The sequence below is a fragment of the Marmota monax genome, unplaced genomic scaffold, assembly GCF_021218885.2.
Source record: "Marmota monax isolate L192 unplaced genomic scaffold, Marmota_monax_Labrador192_F-V1.1 WCK01_AAM20220418_F8-fsc00164, whole genome shotgun sequence".
In the NCBI taxonomy this organism is placed as follows: Eukaryota; Metazoa; Chordata; class Mammalia; order Rodentia; family Sciuridae; genus Marmota; species Marmota monax.
In genome coordinates this window covers 2,839,363-2,867,257 of record NW_026693313.1, presented here as the reverse complement: position 1 = coordinate 2,867,257, position 27,895 = coordinate 2,839,363, and the positions used below count along the sequence as shown (strand labels likewise).

Genomic DNA, 27,895 nt, shown 5'->3' with positions numbered 1-27,895 from the left:
GGCGCTCGCATCTTTCCCGCCCAGCCCGGGAGAAGAGAGGGTCTGGGGACAGCGGCTGTTCTCCGGACTCGTCTTCAGGTTGCACAGGGGAGGCCGCAGCGGAACCTTTCTCCTCCGCCCTGCTCCAGATTCCACCCGGGCCCCGTTGGCGCCGTACGCAGTGGTGGAGACCGACATGGAGACGGCGGGCGCTGGGCCTGGCGAGCCTTCTCACCTGGAGACTCCGGCGCCCACGGACGATCGGCTTTTCCTGGTTAAAGGTGTGATGTGAGGAGGTGCGGTGCCTGGCCTGCGCCAAGGGGCATTCCCCTACGCATCCCGCCCAGAGCCCACGTCGCGGCCTTGCCCCTGGATTTGGCGGGGTCGGGAACCGCTGGCGGCGGGAGGCGGCCCGGAGCCGGGAGGCGGGTCCGCGATCGCTCCTCGCGTGCGGCTGCATTTCCCCATCCCCTCGGCATTTTTTCTCCTGCTCTAATTACACTCGCTGTCTTTACCCCCGGGAGAAACTTCACGCCGCCGCCCGCGGAGAGGGCAAGGGAAGTGCACCCCGGAATGACCCCTGGAAGCAGAGGTCGTGAGGTCGGGCGCGCTTCACCCGAGGCTGCCGTTTACCTTTGGCAACAGCTGCTTAGCCATAATTTCTCGAATTTCAGAAGTAATTTTGAATGTAACTTAAAAAGTATCTGAAACTTATTTGTTTTGAATTTAATTGTTTCTTCTTTTTTTTAATTTGAATCTCCCCTCCCTCAAACTCTTGGCAGGTGGAATTTTCCTTGGTTCTGTTGCCGCAGCAGGAATGTTGGCTGGATTTGTTACCACACTATCATTGGCTAAAAAGAAAAGCCCTGAATGGTTCAATAAGGTTTGTGACACTGAGATCCATTCATTGCATTGTTATTGTTTATAATAAATGGCATCTTTTTATATAAAAAAGTAAAGGAAGTGTTGATGTCCTTTCTCATTGTTTTAAGAAGTAAGTCTGAGTATACCACATGGATTAAAGAAATTTACAAATTAATTGATGGTCTTCATTTTCATTTAAAAAGAAGTGCTTGATTCGTGGTTTTTTGAATTTTAGCAGAACAAGACTTTGAAAGCTTATCTGGTATAAGTCACAACGTGACTTTAAATTTAGGTAACTCACTATTAGTATAAGAGGTCCCAATATTTTATGTACTATTAGAAAGAAAAATTATGGCAGTTAAACTGTTGATACTTACTGCAGGAGGATCTCTGTTTCAGAGATGTAATATTGAAATAAAGTGCATCCTTGTGTCAGTGAAAAATATGTCAGCTCTTTAAACAGGAGGTTCATTCACTGCTATGGCCCCAGCCCCTAGAAAATAATTTAGATGCTCAGAAACTAGTTGAATGATTGTAACATACTTAAAGCAAAATATCCTTAACTTATTAGCAAGATTGACACAGTTGCTTTTTGGTGTTGTGTACCTCATTTCCTTCACTGATGAGGAATTTTCTTTTGAGTTTTCTTGTAGATTCTTGTCTTTGTATTGTTCCATCTCTTCCTTCCCACCCCTTTTGACTTATTCAGTACTTCATTGCTTTAACAGATGTTTTCTTGGGATCTTTTATGTGTCATACACTGTACTAACTAGGTGCAAAGGATAAAAAATGAACAACAGTTCTGCCACTCAGGAATCTTAGAGTCTAGTGAGGTTGACACAGATTAAATATTCGCCCAGATTATTACCGTTGTTGAGGAAGAGTGTTGCATGAAAAATCTTAAACCATTTGGATTTGCTTTCTCTTATCTTGGGCATTCATACTTAACTCTTCTGGACACTGTAATGACAAGAGACAAATTTAAAGCATTTAAATTCCCTATGAGGGCTTACATGGAACAACTCAAATTATCGCTAAGAACCTTATGGATCATTTTCTCCCTTTGTAATTGAATATTTTTAGAGCAGAAATATATCTTGTGGCAGAAAGCAGTAAAATTTAATAGTGGTGCTTTAACAGTAGAATTTGGTTGATTTGTAAGCTGAAGTGTTTTTATGTTAATCCTCAGCTCACAGACTTAAGAATCTGATAAAAGCTAGAGATTCTACACATATTTACAACTTTGCATTCTGTTTTGTTCTGAGATTTATTCATCACCTATGCCCTTCATGGTCTAAGATGGTGGTTTGCAGACTGATCCAGAGAACACTGGTGATTGAAACCCTTTTGTGGGCCTGTAAGGTCAGAACTGTCTTCATGATTATTCAAACATAATTGCACTCATGGTATGGAAGTAATGGACAGTGAAACTGCTGTGCCTTGGCATAGTCACCGTAGTGGCAGAAAACCATACTAATAGTCATTATTGTGTTTTTCATTTCAGTACATCTGCAATTAAAACAAACAAACATTACATAAGAATGTTATTGTCCAAGCAGTAAAAATTTTAGTTTTAGTAAACATGACGTTTGAATTGTGAGAAGAAATGGGAAATACTCATACAGTTTTTCTTAACATTGAGGCAGGATGTCTTCCTCTAGGAAAAGCAGTGTGTGATTGAGTTGCCAGCTGAACGAGCCACTTTTCCCATGGAATATTTTTATTTGAAAGAACAACTGACAAACTGTTATTTAGAAGTAGGTATATGGAAGACATTTTCCTAAGAGTGAAAAATATGAACCTGTGTTTCCACTGTTAAAATTCAAACTTTCAGTTAAAATTAGGTTTTAGAAAACTTATCTGCCATCCTGGGCTTAACCCCTACTTAGTGGTCAGCAACTTTACTGATGAGAATTTTTATGGTGCTATTAAGGATGTTTTAAAAAATATATTGTTTAATAAATCATATCAGTAATTGAAATATGTATATAACTTGGTAAATCAGTATCTTCTGAGTAATCATGTATTCATGGAATAAAAGGTCTATTCAAAGTACAAAATAGACTAATACATTTTAATGTAATAAATTACAAAGAAGTTCACTGACATGACTTCAGATTCCATATTGCAACTAACCTTGAGTTAGGAGTTTTGTCAAGTTTTATAAAAAAGGAAAGTTTTTAAATTACTTCTCTCTTTCCCAACCACATATCTGTAGGCCAGATTTTATTCATATAGTTTAACCAGAACAACAAAAAAAATTTTTGCAACATGAAGTAGACATGAAAGTCCAGTTCTCTTTTTTATTAGATTAGGCATCTAAAAAATTAGCAAGAATGTAAAATCTGCTTCTATTTTAAAATGAATAAAACTTGAGAACTTCTTGGTTTTGATTTCTAATATATTAAATATTAGTAAATATAACCCACATAACTTAAAATCTTTTGGGTCCAAGTATAAAAAGATCCTGAGACCCAGAAAGTTTGAGAACCACCATTCTGGATGGTTAAATATGTAAGTTCTGCTTCACTCTGGGAAACAGTGGAATCAGAGCATTACCATTTATCCACGTTCTGAGAGTTAAAATGGGTTGTGGAAGAACTCAAGTTCTGGAGCACGCATTTAATCAGTTTGTATTGAGCAAGCACCAATGTAAGAGTATCACTGAGGCAATGAACTTAAAGGTCACCCACCACCTAGACATCCTCTATTATTATAATAATTATTTTTCCAAACATTGAATACCTACCAAGTGCCAGCTGTTATTCAAAAGGCTTTACCCATTTAACCAACACACAGCCCTATGAGCCGATGTTACTGTGTGTTGTTCCCATTAAAGAGCAAGAAACTGAGGCACACGTGAATCAAGCAACTTGCTGGACATGGTACTTTCCTATCTTCAGTTATTTCTGGGGAATAAATCATACCACTTAGTAATATTGTTATTCACATAAACTCCTATCCACTAACCTGGGAATGTAGGTATTTATTATAACACAGGATTATAACCCAAAAGGACTTTTTAATGACCAACTTTTCAGCTAAGGGCTACCTACACTGCTTCTATTTCAGACAGATAATCAGCTCCTTAGTGACCTATTTTCATTTTTAGCTGTGTCTCATGCTAGAAAGCTGGAAACTGGAAAACAATAATAAGGGCTAAGTAAGCACAGTTGTTTTTCTTTGTAATTTTTTGAATAAACAGGAAAATGCCATCTAAGGTGGCCAGATAGTCCACTCTTGAACTTCTTTGATCTATTTAAATGACCAAGCTTTATTTCTAAAACTGGTTCTTTTCACATATCAGTTTCATAAAAAGATTGCAAGGTTATATGAGTGAAATTTTGTGTGTATATTTCTATTAATATATACATAAACATGAAATTTGCTTATCTAAAGTAATTCAGTGCCTTTACTTATAAATGTTATGGCATGGAACAACTTTATCACATTACTGAGTTATTTCAAGATCCATTTATGTAACAAGTAGATTAAAAGGACAGGTTATCATTCATCTTTCTCATAGCTGTAACTTCTGAAAAATTATAAAAAATACCTTTTAAAAGTATCTTGCATACATTATTAAGTTATTCTGTGACGTAAACATAAAAATTTGATATTAGATAAGAATGCTTTATAGGGGAAATTAAACTAGATTGAACATTCTTTTTAAAAAATCTATTTGATTTATGTAAAATCCCAGAATTATACTGAAAAAAAGCTAAAACGTAGACTTATTCATTAGTATGCAGTTAGCATTCTGACAGTTTGCTCTTGGTAGTTCCTACGTGTATGAATAATAGATTATTAATTCTCAGAGGCTACTAGGTAAATGTTAGAAGATAAGGAATATACATATGTTCAGGCATAGAAGTATTATAAATACTGAGTTTTCACTTAGAAAATCATTTTTGTTTTATCTTGGGAATACTCCTTAGTGTTTTACTGTAACTGCAGTATGATTTGTTAAATTCAACTTCCAAATACAAAAGCCTTAGTTTTAACTTAAAAAAAAAAATGAAGCCAGGTGCAGTGGCATATGCCTGTAATCCCAAGACTCGGAGGCTGAGGCAGGAGGATCTCAAGTTCAAGGTCATCCTTAGCAACCTAGTGAGGCCCCAAGCAACTTAGTAAGACCCTGTATTTTAAAAAAAAAAAAAAAAAATGGCAGTGAGAGAAAATGCTTTCAAAGCAACGTTACTCTTTGGCAAGTTAATCTTTTCCTGAAGCAAGTCAGTCAACATTCATTTTGAAAAATTTGAACAGAGTGTGTGAATGTCATTTGGCATTTTCCCCTAGAGGAAAAAGCTTGGGTCTACACTTTTAAAACTCAAAGATCAATTTTTAACATCAAGTTGCCACAAAAATTCATTTTCAGAAGCATAATTTATATAGTATGACTAATAATAACTAATTTTATTTTATAATTTATGAGACTGATATTACACAAATATGACCTGCTTTTTAAAAAGTCTAAGGCAAAATTAAGATTTTTATGTGAATATTGCTGTATCATTAAGATTTATTTTCATGCAGTTTCTTTTTTACTTGATTTAGTAAAACAAATGTGGGTGTATGTAGACTTTAAAATATATGCATAGGCCAATTTCTGTCCTTCCCAGGGGAATGATGGTTATTAATCTTTGTTTCTAAATTAATATTTAGGCCAAAGCACTTAAACTGACCCTGGTAAAATAACATTTGGTTAATTCTGGGCAAAAATCAGGCCAATTAAAAGCCAGGGAGTGCATCTGTAAGATCTGTGGTGTCTAGGGAACCACACTGAAACTACAGCAACATGGACAAGGAATGAGATGGAGAGAATATTGTTTGTATTGTGGAAAATGGTTAAAGAAGGATGTGTTGGTGCCCTGGTTAGGTCTAAGGAATATCTACAAAAAGTGCCAGTCAATAAGCACTGCGTACCTACTAGATGTAGTCATGATGATGCTATGTACAGGGATGCAGATCAACAAAGTGTAGGCTTTCTGTGTGCTGGAGCAGTGTTAGCAATCTCTAGCCAAGCATGCGTAAGAAAAAGCGGCACTAAGAAATAGGTTGAGCAATATAAAGAAAATTCTTCTGAAAAAGAAGCGGACACAAATAAATAGAATTTTCTTTCCAGATGAAAGACAGGATGTTATAATCTGCTGTTATCAGATTAGGTAATTATTTTAATGTTATTCTAATAAAAATGCCAATGAATGGGGAATAGAGAAATCTCGTGGAATGTTCTGAGTTTTTTTCTGGAAGAATTAACAGGCACAGTGTCTTGTATGCTGAAATGTCTGTCAATCAGAGATATTGACTTACTAAGTAGTGAAGTTGCTATTTGACCATGGTTTGGCCTGGCCTCCTAGCATCATGATGCTTACATCATTTCAAACACTCCCAGCTTACTTATCCTTTCTGAATTGATCATTTTACCCAATCCTTTCTGTCTTCATTTCAGGGAAGCATGGCTACAGCTGCCTTACCAGAGAGCGGGTCTTCCCTTGCCTTGAGAGCTCTTGGCTGGGGCTCACTTTATGCCTGGTGTGGGGTTGGTGTGATCAGCTTCGCAGTCTGGAAAGCTTTAGGAGTTCACAGTGTAAGTAACTACAAACTTATGATTGGCGTCTGGCTGTTTTTTCTACTTTCTGGTATCTAAATTTTCCTGGTGTTCGAATTTCCATGTAGTGTGGTCCTGTCTTGGGAAGTAATGGCAAAGAATGTAATGCAATTCTTGCCAATTTCTAGGCAACTTCTCATTACTAGTAACTAATTTAAGTTTTTCAACTATAATTATGTAATGACTAATTCATAGCTAATGTTCATTGTGTGTAAATTGATGTTTGGTACTTCTTTAATGAATTATTAATTGGAACAACTTTCTAAACTATTTAACGTCCATCCATATGTATAAACATTCTTGTAAAATAATTAAAGCATTTTTAAAATGGGTTATTTAAATGATTAATTGTGTTGTTTACACATTATTGGAAAAAATCCTAAGAGCCTAAATATGTGTGTGTTTATGTCTGGGTGTATATGTATGTGTTTATAAAATTTATACCCTAAGCTAAAAAGCTATCCATTAAAAAAGATTGGTTTCTTTCTTTTCTGTTGTTAAGAGGGTCCACAGAACTTCCAAACAACTAGTAGGAAGTTCTGTGTATCAGGCTCTTAATGACAGATGAGCATTGATGGGAGTTTAGAATAGGTGGCGGTAATGGAGTTGATGAAAAGAGGTTCTGGATTTATTTCAAAGCTGGAGTTAGCAAGGTCTTGTTGTAGATTGGATGTGGGATGTGAGAAGAAAGTGAAATCAGGGAATGTCTCCAAGAGTTTGGCGTGGGCAACTGCAAAATGGATAGAGACCAATGTTAGGGGATAACATAAGGGGCTCAGTCTGGGACTTGTGGGTTTGAGATATGATAGCCAAATGAAGAATCAAGTAGTCAGTTAGATATAGAAGTTTGGAATTCAGGGGAGGTTCAAAGTAGAGATATAAATTTGAGACTCACCAGTAGATGGATAGTGTTTAAAGTCTTTAGACCAGATGAGCTCATGAAGGCAGGCAGCTGGGTGGCAAGAAAGCAAAGAGGTCTGAGGAGGGAGCTCTTGTGCATTCCTAAGGTTGAGAGATTGGAGAGAGGAGAAAGTAGCAAAAGGGATTTCCTGACCAAAGAGGCCAGGAGAGCCAGAGTAGTAGCTGGGATGCCAGGAGAAGAAAACATTTTAAGAAGAGGCTGTGTTGCATGCTAGTGAGAAGTTGCATAAGAACACTGACCACTGACTTGAGCGTAGCAATATAGTGGTCACTGTTGAAATGGTGGCGGAAAGCCTGAGTGGAGTAGATTCAAAAGAGAATAGAGGAGAGAAATTGGAGGCAGTACCTACTGCCAGACAAGTATTGAGTTTTGCTGTAAAGTGAAAGAAAGAAATGGAGTCATAACCAGAAGGATTGGGGAGGGGGGAGTTAAGAAGGTTTTGGTTTTAAGTTGGAGAATTATATGGAGATGAATTAATTCAGTAGAGAAGGAGACACTGAGTTGTGGGGAGGGCAACAGGGAGTGGTTTGCTAAAGCAACCTTATAAACATAATTGAGCTTTTCACATTCAGTTTAATCATAACTAAACATGGGGATTACTGTACTTTTCAGTCAAAACACACTGATGGACAAATGATAGTTTCCCTGGTCTGAACAACCGTTATTTTTAAAGTGATTTTGCTTTCTAATCATCCTTTGTAACAATAAATTAGGGACAACTTGGAAAATTCTGAAAACCACTGACTGAAGATTTTTGATGATTGTTATTACTTCAATTTTTTTCATTTCATCCATTGTACCAACATTTTAGACATAGCAGACTATTTATTCTGCCTAATAACAATATAGCATTACTATCCCCCATTTTAAAAGTGAGGAATAAGGGCTGAAGACCCTAACTCACTTGCCCAGGATCACACAACTTATAACTGACAGAGTCAAGTTTTGAACTGAATTCTAAATCTTCAATATCTGCGTGTTTTCTAGCTTTACCTCCATTAGCTAAGATGGGAAATAAAGGAATAAGTGAAAGGAGCCAGGGGAGGGAGGCAGGTAGTGAATTTGGTTTTGATTGTGACCTGACCATGTTGTTCTTGATAATTCACCAAGTTTTTCTGGGTAAGTGAGAGCCTCATCTCTCCACATGATAATTGATGTCAAGTCTGGTCTAGGACTGGCCATTCTTTACTCAAAGAAGAGAAAATCTTCTTTTAAGCTGTCATCTGCAATTAAAAAATGCCTACAATATTACAGTAAATGGAAAACGGGACTCATAGCTATGTATGATAGGAGAGGGAGTATCTGAAACAAGGTACCTGGGAGGAAAAATGTCAGATAGAAATATGTGAGTGAATTATGGGCATATGAGTGAATTTTTTATTTTGCCTTTACATGTTCCTTTAAAATATTACTTTACTAGTAATACCTTTTAAAAAATTGTGCAAGATTTTATTTCTATTAGTTTTTTACTGCAAAGAAGTTCATAAAACTCCTCTGGCTACCTATGAAATGTACCTGGGGCTTGCACCTAGTAATAAAGTTAAGTGGCTGACAGCCTGTTAGCACTTTCCATTGACAGTGGAATTGATGGGTGATGTTTCCAGTGTTTAGTACTCTGGTTATAAACTCAATAAAAAATTTTAAGGTTTGAAAATATGAATAATCTTTGATTTAAGAGTCATGGAATGATTCAATCTAAATTTTCATAGACCAACAAAATTAGGTTATTATACACTGGAGAATTTGGCTTTATGGGCTAGGTTGTGCTATTTTAGTTTCTAGAATGTGAACTTTGTTTTATGGCACTAATAAGAGGATTATTGCCTAAATATTTTGGGGGAGAAAAAATATTTTCTGACTGGCACCACTGAATACAAAAATACACAGATTCCTTTTCTGTTGCATCTTTGTCTAACTAAATAGAGGGAATGCAGATACCCTCTCCCCACATACAGGTCACTAGGCACATCAGTTTGATCGGCATATTTAAGAAGTGTCACAGAAAAATGAATCCACTAATATTTTCCAAGAGGCACACGTTTTAAGGACAGCAGTGTTTATTAATTTGTTGGTGTGTTCATTTGGAAGTCATTAATGGGTCTTTCGAGAGCTGCACACTGTGCTAAGAACATCTCCTCAGTAAGCTGTTGTCTAAGCCTTATCATTGCCTTCCCTGGAAGATTCTTACTACCCTGTTCTGAGGCTCACAGACAGCATATGGGATATTTCATCTCTACATTTAGAGAGTTCCTGCATTTAGAGTTTTGATCATGAGATTGACCTGAGTCCAGTAATGAACTTGTGCCACTATCACTGCCTCTTTGGGAAATGGCATTTTTCTCTACCTAAGGATAACAGTATTGGTTAGAAAACGATGAGCAGAAATGGTCCATGCACACAATAAATCGTTAAGAGGGGACTTTCTAGATAAATGCAGGTAAGTAAAAACCAACTCCAGCATCAAATAATTGTTGTTTAGCTACCTTGAAATGCATTAAATCTGTAATAAACTCAGCCCCCACCATCACAAAAAAAAAAAAAGGTGCCATCTAATGGCTGACTTTGAGCAGCTTGATAAAAGTACTTGTATTTCCTAATTTAGTTCACAGCTACATCTACTGGCCTAAAAGGGAACGTGTTAAAAATACTTAAATCAAAATACTGTTCAGATTCTTTAAAATATTTTTGTTTTACTCTATTTATAATTATCATGAAATTTCATATTTCATGGAGCACATGTAATACATCAAATATATTTGTATTTTATATAATGGCACATCATTTAATCAGGGTTCAAAAAAAGGAGAGCTAGTGGGAGTTCAGTAACATGCCCAATTAGGGAGTTTGCCCAGGACTAGGTGGGGACCTCCCTGCCTGTGTAGAAATCAGCATAGACTCACATCTACCCTGCCACCTGGCCAGCTTTGGGCCTGCAAGCACAGCCTGATTGTTCAGTCTAGGTTTATTGGTTACTCTTAATTATTGTATCATTTGAGTAGGACTGAGGATTAAATTCAACACAGTAACTTAATTGTGGAGGGGGGAGATGAGTTTGTCCTATGGGTTCATTGTTCCTAAACAAGCTATGCACCTGATCCCAAGAGACTGATCATTCAGCAGGAGCAGTATGATTAGCTTGTTTTATCAGGGCAGGTACTTCAAGCTCAGAAAATAATTGAGGTAAATGATCTGATTTCCTTTAGTGGACTAACTGGCAATTCCCTAATTATGGAAGAAAAAGTAGAAACCATGTCATATACAGTTATTCGGATGTTACTCAATTGCATAACTTTGACTTTATTACTTGTATTATCTATAGTGGGTATTAATATTTGAAGGATTTCTGAAGAGGTTTAGCTAGTTTTCAATTAGACTACCTTGGATATTGTTTTCTTCTCTTCAGAGGGGAAACACAGGTATCTTAGTATTTCCTGGTTGATTCAATTGGAACTTTACAGAAGGGAGAATACACTGCTGAGGCCCTGTTGCTCTACATTTGTGAGGGGGTTGCCATCTCAAACGACTGGCAGAGTCACCTCTGCTTCCCTTTCCTGTGTCTTGTGTAGATGTATTCATGATGCCTGGTATAGTAAGAATTTATAGATAATTTATAGCAATTGCCTTCAGAGAAACTAAAACCCAAATAAAAACAATGAATGAAAATGTTCTTAGTTATTTTGAATTACTTTAAATTATTTAGAGATATAAATTATAAATGTTTTTAACATTTTTATTGTGGGATAAGAGGTATTTGTCTTTATTTCTATTTTATATTAGTCAGCTTCATGTCATTATAACAAAATATCTGAGAAAATTAATGTCTAAATGAAAAGATTTAGTTCACAGTTTTGGAGGTCCCAGGCATATTGAGTGACCCCATCGCTCTGGGCTCCTGGTGGAGGTGCTGGACAGCAGTGGCAGGGGTGTGTAGTGGAGCACAGCTGCTTGCTCATATCATGGGCCAGGGAGCAAAGAAAAAACTGCACAGTCCCTCTGGGTCACATACCCATGACCTCAGGAACTCCCACAAGATTCCACCACCTTCTATAATGTCCTTCTTGGGACCAAGCCCAAGACATATAGGTCCTAGGGGGACATTCAAGATCTAAACTAAAGTACATATATTGGTGTTTATTTTTAAAGAAAAATGTATTTAGGGCCTATCTTTTTTAAAAAACAAAGATGACATTGGTTTGGGGGTAAAAAAAAAATAAATAAATATATATATATATATATATATATATATGTATATTCACTGTTTAAAAAAAAAACAACTCAATGTAAAAAAAGTACAAAAAAGAAACAGAATCCAGCAGAAATCCCACCAAGTTACAGTCACCATAGTAGGAACACCCTTTTAGACCTATGCTGTGTATCTACAGGTAGATTCATAGAATTGTGCAGAAATGTTGTGTGCTGGGTTGGGATGGAGCTCAGTGATAGAAAGTTTGCTTAGTATGTGGGAGGCCCTGGGTTCCATCCCCAGCACTGAAAACAACAAAAAACCCCTCGGGTGCTGGGACCTTTTTGACTGCACAGTAACAGGGACATTTCACACAGCAGAGTATATAAATCTCTATCACTTTCAATGACTACATGGTATTCCATTGCATATTATAATCTACTTAATCTGCTTAACTGCCAGTAGTAGTTAGATAATAGTTTTTCACTATTATACACCATAGTGATCATGTAGGCATACATCTTACTGTACTTTTCTTGATTGAGAAATTTGTCTTAAAAATAGAGGATGTATGTTTTAAAAATGTCTTTGCAAAAAATTTAAAAATAAAAAAATAAAAATGTTTTGCTATCTGTTGATAAATGACCCTAACCCTAACCCTAACCCTAAATGACCCTCCAGAAAAATTTGTTTATAAGGTAACAGCTTAGAATGAATCTGACATAACTTTCCTATGTTTGAATATAAATATATGAATACAACACCAGTGAAATTCCACATCATGTACAACCTCAAGAATAGGATCCTAATTAGAATAACTTATACTCCATGTATGTATAATATGTCAAAATACACTCTACTGTCATGTATATATAGAGAGAGAGAACAATTTTTTTTAAAAAAGAAGAAGATTACAGCCCATATAAGTTTCCTAGCACCCTGGCCATTAGTGACTTGTATTATTCTGAAACTTTTGGCCATCTGATAGATAGGGAATTACCTCTTTTTTCTTTTTTTTTTTTCTTTTAACTGCATCTCTCTTGCACCTCTGTTGCTATAAAGGCTCAAATGAAAACAGTCTGTGATTGGAGTTTTTCAAACCTCTTCAGGCCTGTCCTATCTCCTCATCTGCTGATATAGGTGGCTGCTTTCTCAAGATCCCAGGTCTCCTTTCCTTTAAAAATAAACAAACAAAAAAGGTAAACCATATAATAGAACAGCTATCTTTTAAATATTTCTCTAGAAATGGGCCTTTGGCCTTCCTGTTCCTGTACAATATTACTTCCTCTGAGACTGTTCTAGGTGCATTCTAACAACATTTATTTTGTCTGATTCTTTGTTGTAACTGCTGCAAGTTATAATTTTTATGTTAATATTTAGATTTATTTCTTAACTCTATGATCAGCCTGATGGCTTTTGCTAATTATAATTACATTTCTTCCTTTGACTCTTTAATTCAGTTTTATTACTATTCTGGTTCATCTTTTATTAGTACATTTATTCTTACTATTTTTATGTATTCATCTCAAGTGAAGCAGTATTGTAGAGTGACTGTAAGACCCTAAATGTAAGTAAAACAAGGGAAAATCTTAGAAGTTTTCAACTTTGATGATATCTAACAAAGGGAATAGACTAAGTTCTGTTTACTTCTCACTGGTTTAGTTCAAAGATTAAAAACAATTATGAGTCTCCTGGCAAATTATTTAATGGTAGCCATTTCAGAGTGATCTGCAAGAGAAGTCTGAGAAGTGGCTGAAGCATCTTTCTGCGTCTTCCTAATCTAATTTCAGTGTTTCTGAGATCTCTACCAGCTCTGCCCTAGGAAGAAGCTTTAGTTTTTTACTCTGATTAACACTCAGCATACTGGCCTCACCTCCTCTTCTTCACAGTGCTCACTAGAACCCCCAGAAAACAGGCAGAATGATCTTCCAGAGGTTGTTTCATCTGTCAATCCCTTAGGCCTTCAAGCAGTTTATGGATTAAGGAATATTTTCCTGGAATCATTTTTAAATGAATTGGAAGCATCAGTTAGTAAGTTTGAGGCAACAGAGACATCTCTGTTGCCCTTGTTTTGCATTCCTTTGCAGCTCTGATGGCTTAACATGGGGCTGGGGAGAGGCACTTGATGTGTGGAACAATTTGGTGACAGAGGGACTGAATCACAGGTCTTGTTCAGTGTAAAATGGGAGATAATGACCAACGTGTTTTACGCCAAGGAAGGAGAAATCTGATGTTGGGCCATATTTACAAAATATTTCTTTAAAAACCCACTAGTTTCCTTTCATAAGTCAAATTGGGCCTCTGGCAATTTATGAAATGGGAATGTGCACCCATTAAAGAAGGCCTTCTTTCCAGAGGCCTGGCACAAATCAGGCTTAGTCACCTCAGGAATGGTCCCAGCCATATTCTACAGGAGGAAAGGTGGCCTTGATCTCACTGAGTTTTCTTTACATTTTTTTCCTTTGTCCTTATTTCTTATACTGAAATTATAAAATTTGGCCAGTATGAACAGATGTCTCTAAATAAAGCATTGTGGACCGATAGACCTGATATTGTGCTATTGTGTGCTTCCTCTTAAGCTTCATTTTAAAAGCTACCCGATATTGGTAGTCAAATATAGCTAAAATTCAATGAAACAATGAGTTTAATAAATATGTTAATATACTTATATACTTACTTGTCAGTATATCAGAAAATGAAGTCTCTCAAATTCAATTTCCCTAATAAATATTACTAAAAATTTTAAGAATACATATATATTTTAATATTTATTTTTTAGTTGGGAACAATATCATCTTTATTTTTTATTAATTTTTATGTGGTGCTGAGGATCAAACCCAGCATGTGCTAGGCAAGTGCTCTACTGCTGAGCCACAACCCTAGCTCCAAGAAGAAGTATTTTTTAATGCTGTGTATCTTTTCACTATGCAAATTGTGCTAACCGTAATTTAACTTTTTCTTGAAGACTGAATATCAGATATTGTTTGCTTCTTGTGCTAACAGATCCTGGGCTTTTATAGTTCTTTTATTTTTTTTAATAATTTTTTTCAGACCTAGTTTGTTACTTGCAGGTGTCCCATTTGCTTCTGAAATGCTGTGGCTTATTGGACACAGTTATGCTTATGGGCCCCTCTTTGTCTTCATCTTCTGTCCTCCACAGGTTCCTGCCTCTCAGTGACTTTATCCCCACCCTGACTCAGGCTCACTGGCCCCTGAACTCTGATGCTTGGACATCCTGCAGGCATAATGCATGTTGCCCACGGAATGGCCACTTACCCCACCCTGCAGCCTACTCCTGGACCACTCTCCCAGTGAATGGCAGCACTGTCCACTATGCTGCCCCAGGGGAGAAGCTAGATCACCATTCATGACCATACTCTTTCTCACCCTGTCTTGTCAGTCACGAAATGCCTCTCTCCTGCATAGCCACAATGGCTGGGGACACTTCTTGTCCCAAGATGATCAAAACGGCCTCTCTGCTCTCTCTGCCTCCCACCTTTCTTCACTGCAATCCTTGCTGCATCTTACTGCCGGGCACTCTGGCCTTCACCTTCCCCAGACTTCTCCCTGCAGCTGTACCATACACTCTACTTGTTACCAGGGACAAAATGTCCATGCTGCTACCAAAGGCCCACCCTTGCCACTTGGGCAGTAGGTCCCAATCCTGGTCATCTACCCAGAGACCTTGCTGCTGTCCTGTTCCTCAGGCTTTACTGATGGTTACATTCTCCCTATTGCTGCAGCATGTACAGATGTGCTGTTCTCTCCCATTGGTCTGCTCCCTTCACAGAAAATATTTCCTGAAAGGATTGTATGTGGTGGTCATTTCCACTTCTTCCCCTTTCTATCTCCTGCCAGCTTCTTTCCTTGGGACTGCAGTGCTATTGACCAGGTTGCTGTGCTCTCCTTGCTAGATCCAGGTCTTACCTCCGTTCCTTGACCTTCTGGCCGCATTTGACCCATTGAGCAACCTCTCAGGAAGCACTGTCTTGTGGGTCTTGTGGTTTCTGAGACACCTTGGACCTCACTGGTCTTTGCCAGCTCCTCCTTTGATACTTTTGACATTAGTCCATTGACTCCATACAGAGACTCTTCATTCTTCATCTGTGCACAGACCCTCGGCTCTGTCATCTAGCTCCTGGCATTTTAAATCAATCTGTCCAAACGAGTGGCATCCAGATATATAGCCCTTTAGACTTGCCTCTCGGCTGCACTTTCCATTTTCACTATGTCTCACAGGCATGTCTAATGACCCATGTCCCACCCAGAGCTCTTGATTTCCTCACCTCCTCCCAATGTATTCCTCACCTAGTCTCCCCCATTTCAGGAAGGACCACCATCATCCCGTCCCCCTAGTTCAAACCAAAAGCCCAGGTGAGAATTGTTTCAGATTCTCTCATTTCCCTTCATCCCTTCTAATCCATGGGCGAGTCCTGTTTGTTGTAGCTCATAGCCCGACTCCTCCAGCTCTCTCCGCCTCCATTCTTCTCTTACCTAGTGTATTGAGCATCCTTTTGGTCTCCTGACCTCACCTTCATTTCCCCTGCATTTTTTTTTTCTCCACACAGCAGCTGGAGATATTTTTTAAATGTAAGTTAAGTTATGACACTATTTCACTTAAAATTCTTCACTAGCTTCCTGTGGAAGAAGGTTTGCATGGTAAAGCCCCACCTCCTTCCCTGACCTTGTCCTGAGCTACCACAGTTGTGCACCCCTCCTGTTGCCCTTGGGCCCTGCCAGTCCCCTTGTTCCCCCAATACACCAGGTTTACTCCTGCCTAGGACCTTTATTCTAGCTTTACCCAGGAAATTTATGGCCTGACTCTCTGTACAGCCAGCTCTATCGCCATTCAGAACTTCCACCCAGATTTATATCACCTCTTCAGAGAAGTATCCTCAAACCATATGGTCTAAAATTACTCATTATCCTATTTTCTTCACAGCACCAATTGCAAAATAAAATTATTTGGCCTATTTTCTTGTTTTATCAATCTTTGTAAAAATGTAAATTCTGAAAACAGAGCTCTCCTTTATCTTGTTCATTGTATCATCGGCACCTATCACAGTACCTTCCATTAGTAGGTGTTTTTTAAATATTTGTTGAATGAAATCTGATTACATGGCTTCTGCTATCTCAACGGCTCCCTTTGCCTTGAGAATGAAGTTCAGTTCCTTTAATGGTTTATGCACCCCTCTGTGATCTGGCCCCTGCTTATTCTTTAACTTATTGGTTCTCAACTAGAGGCAAAAATGTCCCCCCACCTAGCCCCAGAATATATGTAGAAGATATGTGGCAGTATCTGGAGGCACTTTTGCTTGTCAGAACTGGGATGGTGCTGCTGGTATGGTGCTCCTTGGAGACTTGGAGGCTTCTTTAATTCTAAAATATAATTTTATAACTTTAAAACTACAAAGAAAGCTTTTAAAATAATTTTGTTTATGTAATGCTCTCCTTCCTTGTGAGTTTATAGCCTGTTTCAGATCAGATTATAATGTTAATTAACACTAATTTTTACTCATTTGGATCCTTTCCCCCCCCAAATCAAGAAATTCTTATGCTGATTTTTTTTTGGGGGGGTACCAGTGATTGAATCCAGGGGTGCTTAACCACTGAGCCACATCCCAGCCCTTTTTATATTTTATTTAGAAACAAAGTCTTACTAAGTTGCTTAGGCTGATTATTTTCTTAATGGTTCCCAAAAACAACATTTTAAATAATTCTAATGTTTAAAAATATTTTCTCTTCCATTTGCATACTTGTTTCACTGTATTTCTAGTAGTATAGATTTTGTTGTTGTTTTAACTTGGTTAAGGTTTGAAAAATGCTTGGCTATGAAAATAGGTAAGAATTTTTTTTAACTTATTCACAGTTTTATTTGAAATTTATGCATTAGCCTTGCTAAGAAACCCCAAAGGGAGCTGGGCACAGTTGCAGACACCTGTGGCCTGGGAGGCTGAGGCAGGAGGATAGCAAGTTCAAAGCCAGTCTCAGTAATTTAGAAAGGCCCTGAGCAACTTAGTGAGACCCTGTCTCAAAATAGAATATAAAAATGGATAAATATGTGTGGTTCAGTGATCAAGTGCACCCCTGGGTTTAATCCCCAGTATCAAATAAATAAATAAACAATAAATAAAATAACCTAAAGGGGCATCACTCATTTTACTACCTCTGTTGTAGCACCAGGTAGATTCTCTAGCCCAGCTTTTCATCTCTTTCTCTTCTTTCTAGCCTTACAAATTCAGGTCTGCATTGATTTACTCATCCTTTTCTATCATAAGCATTTCCCAAATCCCTATTCATGTGTCCATCTCTGATCTAGAGGACAAGGATACGCTAATAAATAAGGTTGATTCCTTTAGAAGCGATATATTCAATAAGTATTTAACATTTAATTGTGATAAATCCTGTAATAGAGATAGGTACAAAGTGGTGACATAGGATTTTTAAAAATCCATTCCGCTTGAAGGATTGGCAAGATCTGTGAAAGGATGGGCTGTGGGAACTGGGCTCCTGGACAGAAAAAGGAGAGTGGGAGTGGGCTGGGAGAGGCCAGGTGGAAGGACAGAGTGACTGAGTTGCAGCCATTCCAGAGACATGCGGTGGTCTGAATTTCCTATCACCTCCCTCCTGAGTGGTATAAACAAAAGCATTAAAGTGTAATCCTGCCATCAGCTATAATATCACACTGCATTTTTTAATAGATAATTTGAGCTAGGTTTTCAATTCAAAAAGAATAATGAGCCACCTAAGATAGAAACCATTAGGGAGCTGTCTGGCTATATTTGGCTTTCCACAACTTTGAGTAGACCTACATCTGCTCTGGAGGTCACTTACGTCTCTTCATCTTTCTTAGTACTTCCCGTCTTCTCTTGAGACTTATTGTAAATAAAAAGTGGCTTTGTTTGATGTATTTTTATTTTGGAGAGGTTTACCCACCCCAACCCACCCCCATAATGATTTAGTTATGGCTAGGGGGAAATACTGAAGACACTGGTCTCAGATATTATATTGCTGAAGAAATTCAAACTCTAGGAAGAAAATTACATAGAAGGAAGCCATCCACTTTAGAGTCTTTATGTCCTTGAATTTCATGCTCAAGAGCACTTATCCTGGAAAATGACTTGTCTGGTCAAAGGAATCATTTAGGAAGAAGGTGGGAGCACTCATCAGGTTAAAACATTTCCAGTGAGGACTAGGATAAAAGAAATGATAGCTATCAAAATCTTTTTGTTTCTTTTAAAGGATCCCTCTAAAATATTGGCTACCATTCAATAAAGATGATTATTTTTTAAATTCAGGTTTTTAATTTGACAAATGGTGTACCATAAATCTGACTGCCTGAGTGGAGAGAATTCATGTTCTGATGCTTTTGTGCTTTTGTGTGTCACAGAGCTTGTGGCTCTGTACCATCTAAACAGAGTGGCTTAGACAGTGCATCATCACAGCCAATGAGTCACATTGAAACAAGGTTGTGGAACTACAATGATTGCCAATTTTCCCCACCCCTCATCCAACTCCTTTGCTTATTGTTCCTCTCTTCAGCAGCAGGAAGAATGAGAACAGCTTTTCATGTCCTGAATATAAATTATTCATTTTGTCAGGATTTGTTATCCCAAAACTGTAATCTTGTGGATTATGAAAGGGCTATATGTACCAAGAAGCCCCATTCTGGGAGAGTAAATCCTTTCTTAGAACAAGAGGGGTGCTTTGAGCAATCCTTACTGGGTTCAAATCATTTATAAGTGGGGAGAAAGAATCATAATTGTAATTGAGGCTTTTGTAGTTTATTGAGTTTATCAGAGTGTGCATTTCATCATATGTAAAATGTACATCTCCTCAGCAATTTGTAAGGAAATTAGTTAAGAAGACTGCCTAGAAAAAATGCAGAGGAAGTAAGATATACTAATACAGTGTTGTATACTAAATAATTTTCATCATTTTAGTCATCAGTCTGATTTGTGCATTGCTTAAAATTTGTGATTTTAAAAACATTTTAAAGATAAGTTCCTTTTTTGTGACTGCTTAAGAAGTCGTTTTTACTAGGACTCAATCACAGGCCTTCATTTGGTATAAGAAGGAATGGGTATCCTCTCCTGGTGAGTTTTGACTATTGAAGTAATACACGGGCAGCCCCTTGCCCTGTTGTCGAGCACCTGTCGACTTCCATGGGTGTGAGTCACGGTCATGGTCATGGTCAGTCCTTCCTAAATAAAAGGTCCTTCAGCTAGATACACTGGGAAACAGGAACCCATTTCTCTTCCGATGCTATTGGGAGACAATGCATAGGCACCTTTGTGGCCTGCAATATAACATACTCACCTGTACCTGATTGACGCATCTTACTTGGTCTGCCTACTCAGAGTAGAAAATCGATGACTCCAGGACTCTGGGTTCACCTGCCAAACGTGTAGAGTATGTGTATAAAACCGACTGCAGGATGCCCTCGCTGGACAGGAAGCCCATCCCCAACCCTTGGTCTGCGCGGAGCCGGAGCGCTTGGCGAGGCCTCGTGGGATGGGGGCGTGGCCTGCGGGGGCCACGTGGGCGGGGCGGGGCGGGGCCTGCGCAGAGGCGTTACCTCGCCCTAGCCCGGTTCCTCTGGCCCTCAACGGACTGTGCCTCTGCGGAGGCTTTCCTCCCTCTCTTCCTCCTGAGTGCGCAGCCATGAGCTGGGCTGCCGGCGTGCTGCGGTCCAACCAGAGAGCCAGCGCGAAGCTCCTGGGCCCCGGGAGGGCGCGCAGGCCCCCTCGGGCGGCGCAGGTCCCGCTGGGCGGCGGCCGGCTGCTCACGCCCGTGTCGGAGATGGCGACCGTGAAGGGGGAGCTCTTCAAGAATTTGGCTCCCGAGGAGCGCGTCCACCACACCAAGGTGTCCATTATAGGGAGCGGGTCGGTGGGCGTGGCCTGCGCCTTAAGCATCTTGCTGAAAGGCCTGAGCGATGAGCTCGCCCTCGTGGATGTTAACGAAGCCAGGCTGAAGGGCGAGACCATGGACCTTCAGCAAGGCAGCGCCTTCGCGAAGCTGCCCAACATCGTGTGCAGCAGAGACTACCTGGTCACCGCCAACTCCAGCCTGGTGATTATCACGGCAGGGGCGCGCCAGGAGAAGGGAGAAACCCGCCTCGACTTAGTCCAGCGGAATGTGGCCATCTTTAGATTGATGATTTCCAGTATCGTCCAGTACAGCCCCCGCTGCAAACTGATCGTGGTTTCCAACCCAGTGGATATCTTGACCTACGTATCCTGGAAGTTGAGTGCGTTTCCCAAAAGCCGCGTTATTGGAAGTGGCTGTAATCTGGATACTGCTCGTTTCCGTTTTTTGATTGGACAAAAGCTTGGTATCCACTCCGAAAGCTGTCATGGGTGGGTCCTTGGAGAACATGGAGACTCGAGTGTTCCCGTGTGGAGTGGAGTGAACATCGCTGGCGTCCTTCTAAAAGATCTGAACGCAGCTATAGGTACTGGTAAGGACCCTGAGCAGTGGGAAAATGTCCACAAAGAAGTGGTTAACAGTGCCTATGAGATTATTAAAATGAAAGGTTATACTTCGTGGGCCATTGGCCTATCTGTAGCTGATTTAACAGAAAGTATCTTGAAGAATCTCAGGAGAGTGCATCCAGTTTCCACCATAATTAAGGGTCTTTATGGAATAAATGAAGAAGTATTCCTCAGTGTTCCTTGTGTCCTAGGAGAAAATGGTATAACAGACATTATAAAGATAAAGATGACCCCTGAAGAGGAGGCCTGCTTGAAAAAGAGTGCAAAAACTCTTTGGGGAATTCAGAAGGAGCTCAAGCTTTGAAATTGTTTGGAGACCCCATTCTGAAGTTACTGAAGACAAGATATAGATATAGGATTGTGTATGCCAAGGTTTGGAATAACTTGAATTCCTAAAAATTGATGAAGAGGTTCCCCTCTTTATTTAGCCCTCCAGGTTTTGTTTGTTTGGTTTTATTATTTAGTATCCAGATGTTAGATGGTACTTTTTACAATTCTTGACTGCAACACAAAAGGGGGTTTTGGTGTCTCTTATGTATCAGTACTTTCCTTGAACATCAGTGTCGTTGCTATCTAGTCCAAAAACAAGTCTGTTTGGTTTTGGATACAAAACAAAGATATTGGTGTTTATTGTATTATAGAAATTCCATTCTTTTTGTTAAATACATACTAATTCATTCTGGCTCATTAATAAATATGTTCACTTATATACTCTTTTTAAAAGTTGTAACTTCCTCTAATGTAGAAATAAAATTGTGTACACACATGGTACTTTTTTGTAATGAATCCATCTTGAGGCTTCCCTCTTTTTGCTGGAACAGCCAAGCAGCTGGACCATTAAACACAAACATCATGAAATGGGGACTCCGTGTGTGTGTGTGTGTGTGTGTGTATGCAGCACACGTGTGCATGCATGCCTGTGAAGCGAGATCATTAAGATATGAAAATAATGGTGATCAGATGTAGCTGTTATCAAACGTTCAATGCAGTAAAGTAGAATATCTTTAGAAAGAGGCCTGACAGTCACAGGTAGTACAGCTACTGTCATTGATTTGGCAAAAAAAGGAAACCCTTGAATTGTGCAGTTACCAAAAGTAAAACCTGATTTAGAGAAAGCATTTCAGACATGCCTGTGAGAACCTCATCTGCTGTGTTGTTAAATCAAGATGCTATTATAAGTTGTTCTAGCTGGGCTAGGTCTTAGTACTGTGGGCTCTGGCTCCGAGAGTCATCCCTGTTGCTTGGTTTATTTCATGTGAACAGCTTTTGCTTTTCAGTTGTGCCCAGTTTTTAATTGCTTCATAAGACTTGGCCATCTTAGTGAGAATTGCTTTTCTCAGAAAACATTCATTTCAGTTCATACTCTAGACTTTATGGATATGATATACTAAGAGTTTAGGGAAAAGTAAAGATGGTTTATCTGTCCTTTACTTAAAGGACAATATTAATAACTTAGAAAATGGAAAGCTGAGATTTAAAAATTCACATTAGCTTTACTAACACCATTAAATATCTAAATGAGCAACATGATTATGTTCTAATACATGTCATCTTCAAATCATTGTTGCAATCAGCATCTGCTCTCTAAGCCAAGCCAGTGCTGGCTGCTTAGTTGAATTTTATCAAACAGATTTAGGACAGCAGTCCCTCATTAAAAAAAAAATGACCCTGTGTATGCTGATCGGATGAATCTCCCATATACAATTTCACTGAAAACATCTAGAAATGTTCTAATTCCCCCAGGAAACAGTTTCATATAAAGGGATTAACTGATGTGCTGAGTTCCCTGAACATGGGAAAACTAGTGGTTTGTTTGACCCAAGTGGTTATAAGAGATTTGTAGGGCTCATTTGCAGAATCCCTGTTCCCTCTTATGTGATAAGCTTTCATTCAACTGTGTTACAGTCATAATTATGACTTTAGGGTATCAGAGTATGCCTTATGTCTGTTTTATATGTCAGCCAGGATAGGCTGAGTTATGCCACAACGAAAGACAATCTCCCCACAATCTCCCTTAAAATACAGAGGTTTATTTCTCACTCATGTAGAAGCCACAGTGGGTTCAAGTGACTCTCTTGGAAAGCTCTTCTTCAAGTTCTGGCTTAGCACCTCAGGTTACTTTTATCTTGAAGCACCACCTGGGTGACACAGAGTTCCAGTACTGTGATGGGAAGGCAGGAGAGGCGTAGAAAGTCAACTCCTGTGGTTAATACTCAGCCTGGAAGTGACACACATTTCTTTTTCTTATATACACTAGTCACATGGTTATCGAACTTCAAGAAGTGGGAGTATGATCCCTTATCTCCAGAAGTAGATGTATACTGATTCTTGGTGAAAATTAGTGCTACATCTGTCATACATCCAAAAGAAAATATCCACTATTACAAGAGGTATATATTATGTTTTTAAAAATGTTTTCAGTGAAAGGTGGCACATGGGTGAAAGTTTTAGAGACACTTTGTAATGATAATTTTTATCTCCTGATATATTAGTATTATATGGTCTTACTCTGTTCTGTTTTAGGAAGAAACTGAATTACCATATTCTTAAAAGTTATCATTGATGCTATAATCACTGACATATCTAAAGGCTGTGCCTTCATATCAGTAGATCCTATAATGATCCTGGCAATAGTCCTACATCTGCAAGTGAGAAGATAGAAACTAAGTGAACTCGTTAGTGGCAAAAACAACTCAAAAGAGTTTTAAATTCCAATAACTGCCCATTTATTAGAATTGATGCTGTAAGGATTTTCAGAAATTAATTAAACTGAGGTATAATCTGAAGATCTTAAGTATATGGAGCTCCATATGGAGCTCTAAAGCAACTAGAGACCCTGTTTATAACTTAAATGTAGACATTTAAGGCACCACCTTGGTGACAGATTTCCAGTATTGCGATGGGAATGCAGGAGAGGCCTAGGAAGTCACCTCCTATGGTTAATACTCAGCCTGGAAGTGACACACATTTCTTTTTCTCATATACACTAGTCACATGGTTAAGCTACATATACTTAAAATCTGAAGTTGTTGTTGTTGTTTTGCTTTGGAGAAGTCAGTTCTTTCTGTGTACCATCAATAAAGATTTTCAGAATAAAAAACTATACCAAAAACTCCCACAAAATACAAATAGTAGTCCACCAAGATTGTGGCAACCAGAAATAGACACCCACCTATAGTTCCAGTTCCTTCCAGGGATGAAGTGCTATCTCTAGTGAAAAAAAATCTGAAGATTTTAAGTATGCAGAGCTCCATTGTCTAAAGCAACTTGAGACCTGTTTATAACTTAAATGTAGATGCTGGATTTCCATAGCCACAGCTTGAACATTCGAGACTAGGGCTAAGTGGTGTTTCCCCCACTCTTCTCGGTTCTTTCTCCTGTTTTGAAGCCCTTATATTCCTGGTTGGCTGTTTTCCAGATGATTCCTCCTACTGGTTCAGTTACTTACCTATGACCCTGGGAACAAGTAAATAATACAGTATGGGGGAAATGAGAGGAAAGAAGAAAACCAGGCCAGGAATGGGAATGGGAGCACTATCCTGCTGAAGTTGAGCAGCTGCCCTTCACTCTCCTACCCTGGCCTCCTTTGCTTCCCACCCACTGCTTCCTGGCAGCTTACTATTCTATGTCACTGAGAAGGGAGAACGGTAAATGATGCTGCTTGTGCCTTGGCCATCTCACATCCCTTTTGAAAACTGTGTCATTAAGCTAAGTTTTAACATGTTCACCCGGAAAGACGAAGGGAGAGAACCAGGCAACACATTGTAAACCCTGTCTGAGAAGTGCCTGTTTTTCAGCTGCGAAAGTCTGTGCAAAGTTCCTCAATGGGGGTATGGTTGGTGCTTTGGAGAAGTCAGTTCTTTCTGTGTACCATCAATAAGGATTTTCAGAGTAAAAAACTACCAAAAACTCCCACCAAATACAAATAGTAGTCCACCAAGATTGTGACAACCAGAAATAGACCCCCCCCCCATATTCCAGGTCCTTCCAGGGATGAAGTACTGTCCCTAGTGAAGAACCTCTCATAAAGGGATCATCATAGTGCAAAAACTCTTCTCAGCATGGAGAGTGAAAAGAAGGGGTGGGGGAAAGAGAGGCATGTCCCATAATGTGTGTATCTTCAAGATTGGAATCTGGGTCTAGAGCTTGGAGATGCTTGGCGTGGGTCACCTAAGACTATATAGTGGATATATCCTTAAGTATCTTCAGTCTTAGAATAGTTCAACCCAACCACTATAATTATATCCATGTGAGCTTTGTTCTTAGAACACATTTTTATAATGTGTGTGCACCTAACATACAGTAGGTGTGCTTTATGTGCATCATCGCAATCCTCACAACTGGAGGCAGATAGTTATTATCTCCATTCTGCATAGTGGAAACTATGGCTGGAGAGAGTAGGCAGCTTTTCCAGGTGGTGGAACTAGAGTTTGAACGGAGACTCTGATATCACCTCTGAATTTGGAAACAAGGTAAAGATTTAGCCTCAATTTGAAAAAATAAGTATCAACATGAAAAAATATATTAACTAACTCTCAGATAACCACTCTAAGAATATCTGCATATTGCTGATGAGTCCAGGGTTCTTCACAATCCAGATGAGGAGAAACAGTGAGGCTGTGGTGCTGCCGAAATGGCGTCTTCATAGTAGACCCAGAGAGAGGATAAGCATCCATCAGAGTGTGTAAGATTCCAGCTCCAGGAGCCAGCACTCCCCTCTCAGCTGGGGTGTAGGCCTTAGGTGGACCAGGCACCCAGGTGAACTGCAGGAATCCTATCAGCACTACATAAGATCTCCCAACCCCTGCCCTGACTCTTGGATTCCAAATCAACTTCTGCTGGTAAAACCCCTACCCAGGCTTTTCCACACTGCCTGACCCATAAGAACATTCTAATTTATCTGCCATTCATTGATTCATTTGTTTTAGTAAACTCCTACTAAGTTTCTCTTCTCCATTCTTTCCCTCTGGCCCTAAAATTCTCACTTTGAATGACCTAAGTATGTTCATTTATTTGGACTGACAGAAATGGCATTCTTTGCTACATCTGTATGTATGAAAGCCAGCGATCCACACCATTCCTCTGATAGCAGATTCATATCCTGGAGGGTTGTCAGTGTTGCCTTCCAGACTAAGAATGAAATTTTGTGTTATTTAGTTAATGGATTCATACTTGGAAGAAGAAAAGAGGTGTGTGCTTTGTTCTGTCGAGGCAGCTGGAATACAGACCTCGGTGGTTATTGGTCATTCCTTTTGCTCTGTGCCTGTGAGCAGTGAAGTGTTTTCCATTCAGCAAAGGTGCTGTCTCTAATATTTTCGGCTGTTTCTCCCTTCTTCTGACATTTGATGACCAATTTTTTTTTCCTTCTTCTAGATGAAAGACTTTCGAAGTAAAATGCAATCGATATTTCCAACAATTCCCAAGAACTCCACGTCAGCTGTTGAGTGGGAGGAAGCACTGAAATCTAAATAGAAGGACATGGGTGAATTCCAGAATGATTGCTGCAGGAAGGGTGGTTTTGGAAACACCACCATAGTTGAAAAGGGACTGGGAGCAATTTCCCCATCGATCACCAACAGATTGTGATGAAGTGCAGGACGGCAGTGTCGAGGCTCCCTGGCAGGCGCTCTTTCTGTGTGCCTGAGTCTGTCGGGAGGGAAATGTCTTCCCAATGTTCAGATGACTATTTAACAATAATAATCATGGGGATGCCTTCCCAGGTGGAGGGGGCCCAAAGGAAAGATGTCTGTTTGGAACAATAAACCAAGGGTTGTACCTGGGGAAAAAAGAGTTTATAATAAAGTATGACAAAGAATCTTTATAAGCAAACCTCTAACAGCAGTGATACCTCAATGTATCTAAATAAGTGGGTTTTATGAGCCTTTCCTGTCAGTATATGCCTGAGACTCTGGATGGTTACTATGAGGCATTGTCTAAAGTGACAGGCTCATTGGTGACTCCCACATAGTGGGAGGCAGTCATGTGGCTTGGTGGTCCTGAAAGTCGTCTTTGGTTTGCAGCTAGGACACATTCCAGTTGCTCACCTGATGGCCTCACTGGAAGGCCCTGTGAACCATTATGGGTAGGACAAAAAGCCAACAACAGATTATGATAAATGACACAGCTGGGCTAAAATAACAATAATGGGTATAAGATGTACTTTCTTGAAAAATTAGTGCTGGGTCCTGAATACTGACAATCTATAGTTTTGTCTCAAAGTAAACCTATCTTGAATATTTTTAACAGAGTCATTTGAGTCTCAGAAATTGGTAACTGTTCCTTAATGAAGCTAATTCTTACCTACATACGTAACCCTCTCATGTCCTCCACGATCTCACAGAAGACAGATGGAAAATAATGTCTATGTGCAATTATTTTTACTGGAAATTAAAATTCTTTAAAGAAGAGAAAATAATGTGTCAGTATGTCCAGAGAAATCACCCCTGGTCGAACATCACTTGTGCAATTTCCTTAGAATCACTTAGACTCTAATTAGTCAGCAATCAGGTTTAATAAAGCACATTTGAAATTTCTGTTATAATGAAACCTTTTAGTTGTAAGGGAAAATTTTAAATGAAATGTCAAATGCATAATGTAACATTCTTCTCTAGACCACGCTACCCTATTAAAATTACTGTATTGTTAATTAAACAGGTGTAATCAGTGTCTGGGTTCACATGGAACCTGTTAAAAATCCAAGACTAAAAGGAAAGGATTGTGAAATTTATCAGCGTATGGGGTGAGGAGTAGTGAAAACTTCTTCACTCATTTTTAAATAACTCTCTGAAGAGAAGATTTCCAGCCTTTGAATGCAATAAAGAGGCAGGAGCCAAACCAAG

At 39.1% G+C, this 27,895-nt stretch overlaps 2 protein-coding genes across 2 annotated transcripts; both read left to right on the top strand.

Moving 5' to 3' along the window:
• Tmem242 (transmembrane protein 242) lies at positions 1-27,707 on the top strand. Its single transcript, XM_046456601.2, has 4 exons — positions 1-260; positions 762-862; positions 6,296-6,433; positions 26,430-27,707. The coding sequence occupies exons 1-4, from the start codon at positions 176-178 to the stop codon at positions 26,526-26,528; spliced, it is 423 nt and encodes a 140-aa protein (XP_046312557.1). The 5' UTR covers positions 1-175; the 3' UTR covers positions 26,529-27,707.
• On the top strand, positions 20,113-26,421 carry LOC124100944 (L-lactate dehydrogenase A-like 6A). Its single transcript, XM_046456600.2, has one exon. It carries the CDS (start codon positions 20,224-20,226, stop codon positions 21,358-21,360), a length of 1,137 nt encoding a protein of 378 aa, XP_046312556.2. The 5' UTR covers positions 20,113-20,223; the 3' UTR covers positions 21,361-26,421.
• Positions 27,708-27,895: the final 188 nt, after the last annotated feature.

Coding starts and splice junctions, on each gene's coding strand:
- Tmem242 (XM_046456601.2), top strand. CDS start 176: ATGGAGACGGCGGGCGCTGGGCCTGGCGAGCCTTCTCACCTGGAGACT. Junction 261..761: donor TCGGCTTTTCCTGGTTAAAG/GTGTGATGTGAG, acceptor AACTCTTGGCAG/GTGGAATTTTCCTTGGTTCT. Junction 863..6,295: donor GCCCTGAATGGTTCAATAAG/GTTTGTGACACT, acceptor TCTTCATTTCAG/GGAAGCATGGCTACAGCTGC.
- LOC124100944 (XM_046456600.2), top strand. CDS start 20,224: ATGAGCTGGGCTGCCGGCGTGCTGCGGTCCAACCAGAGAGCCAGCGCG.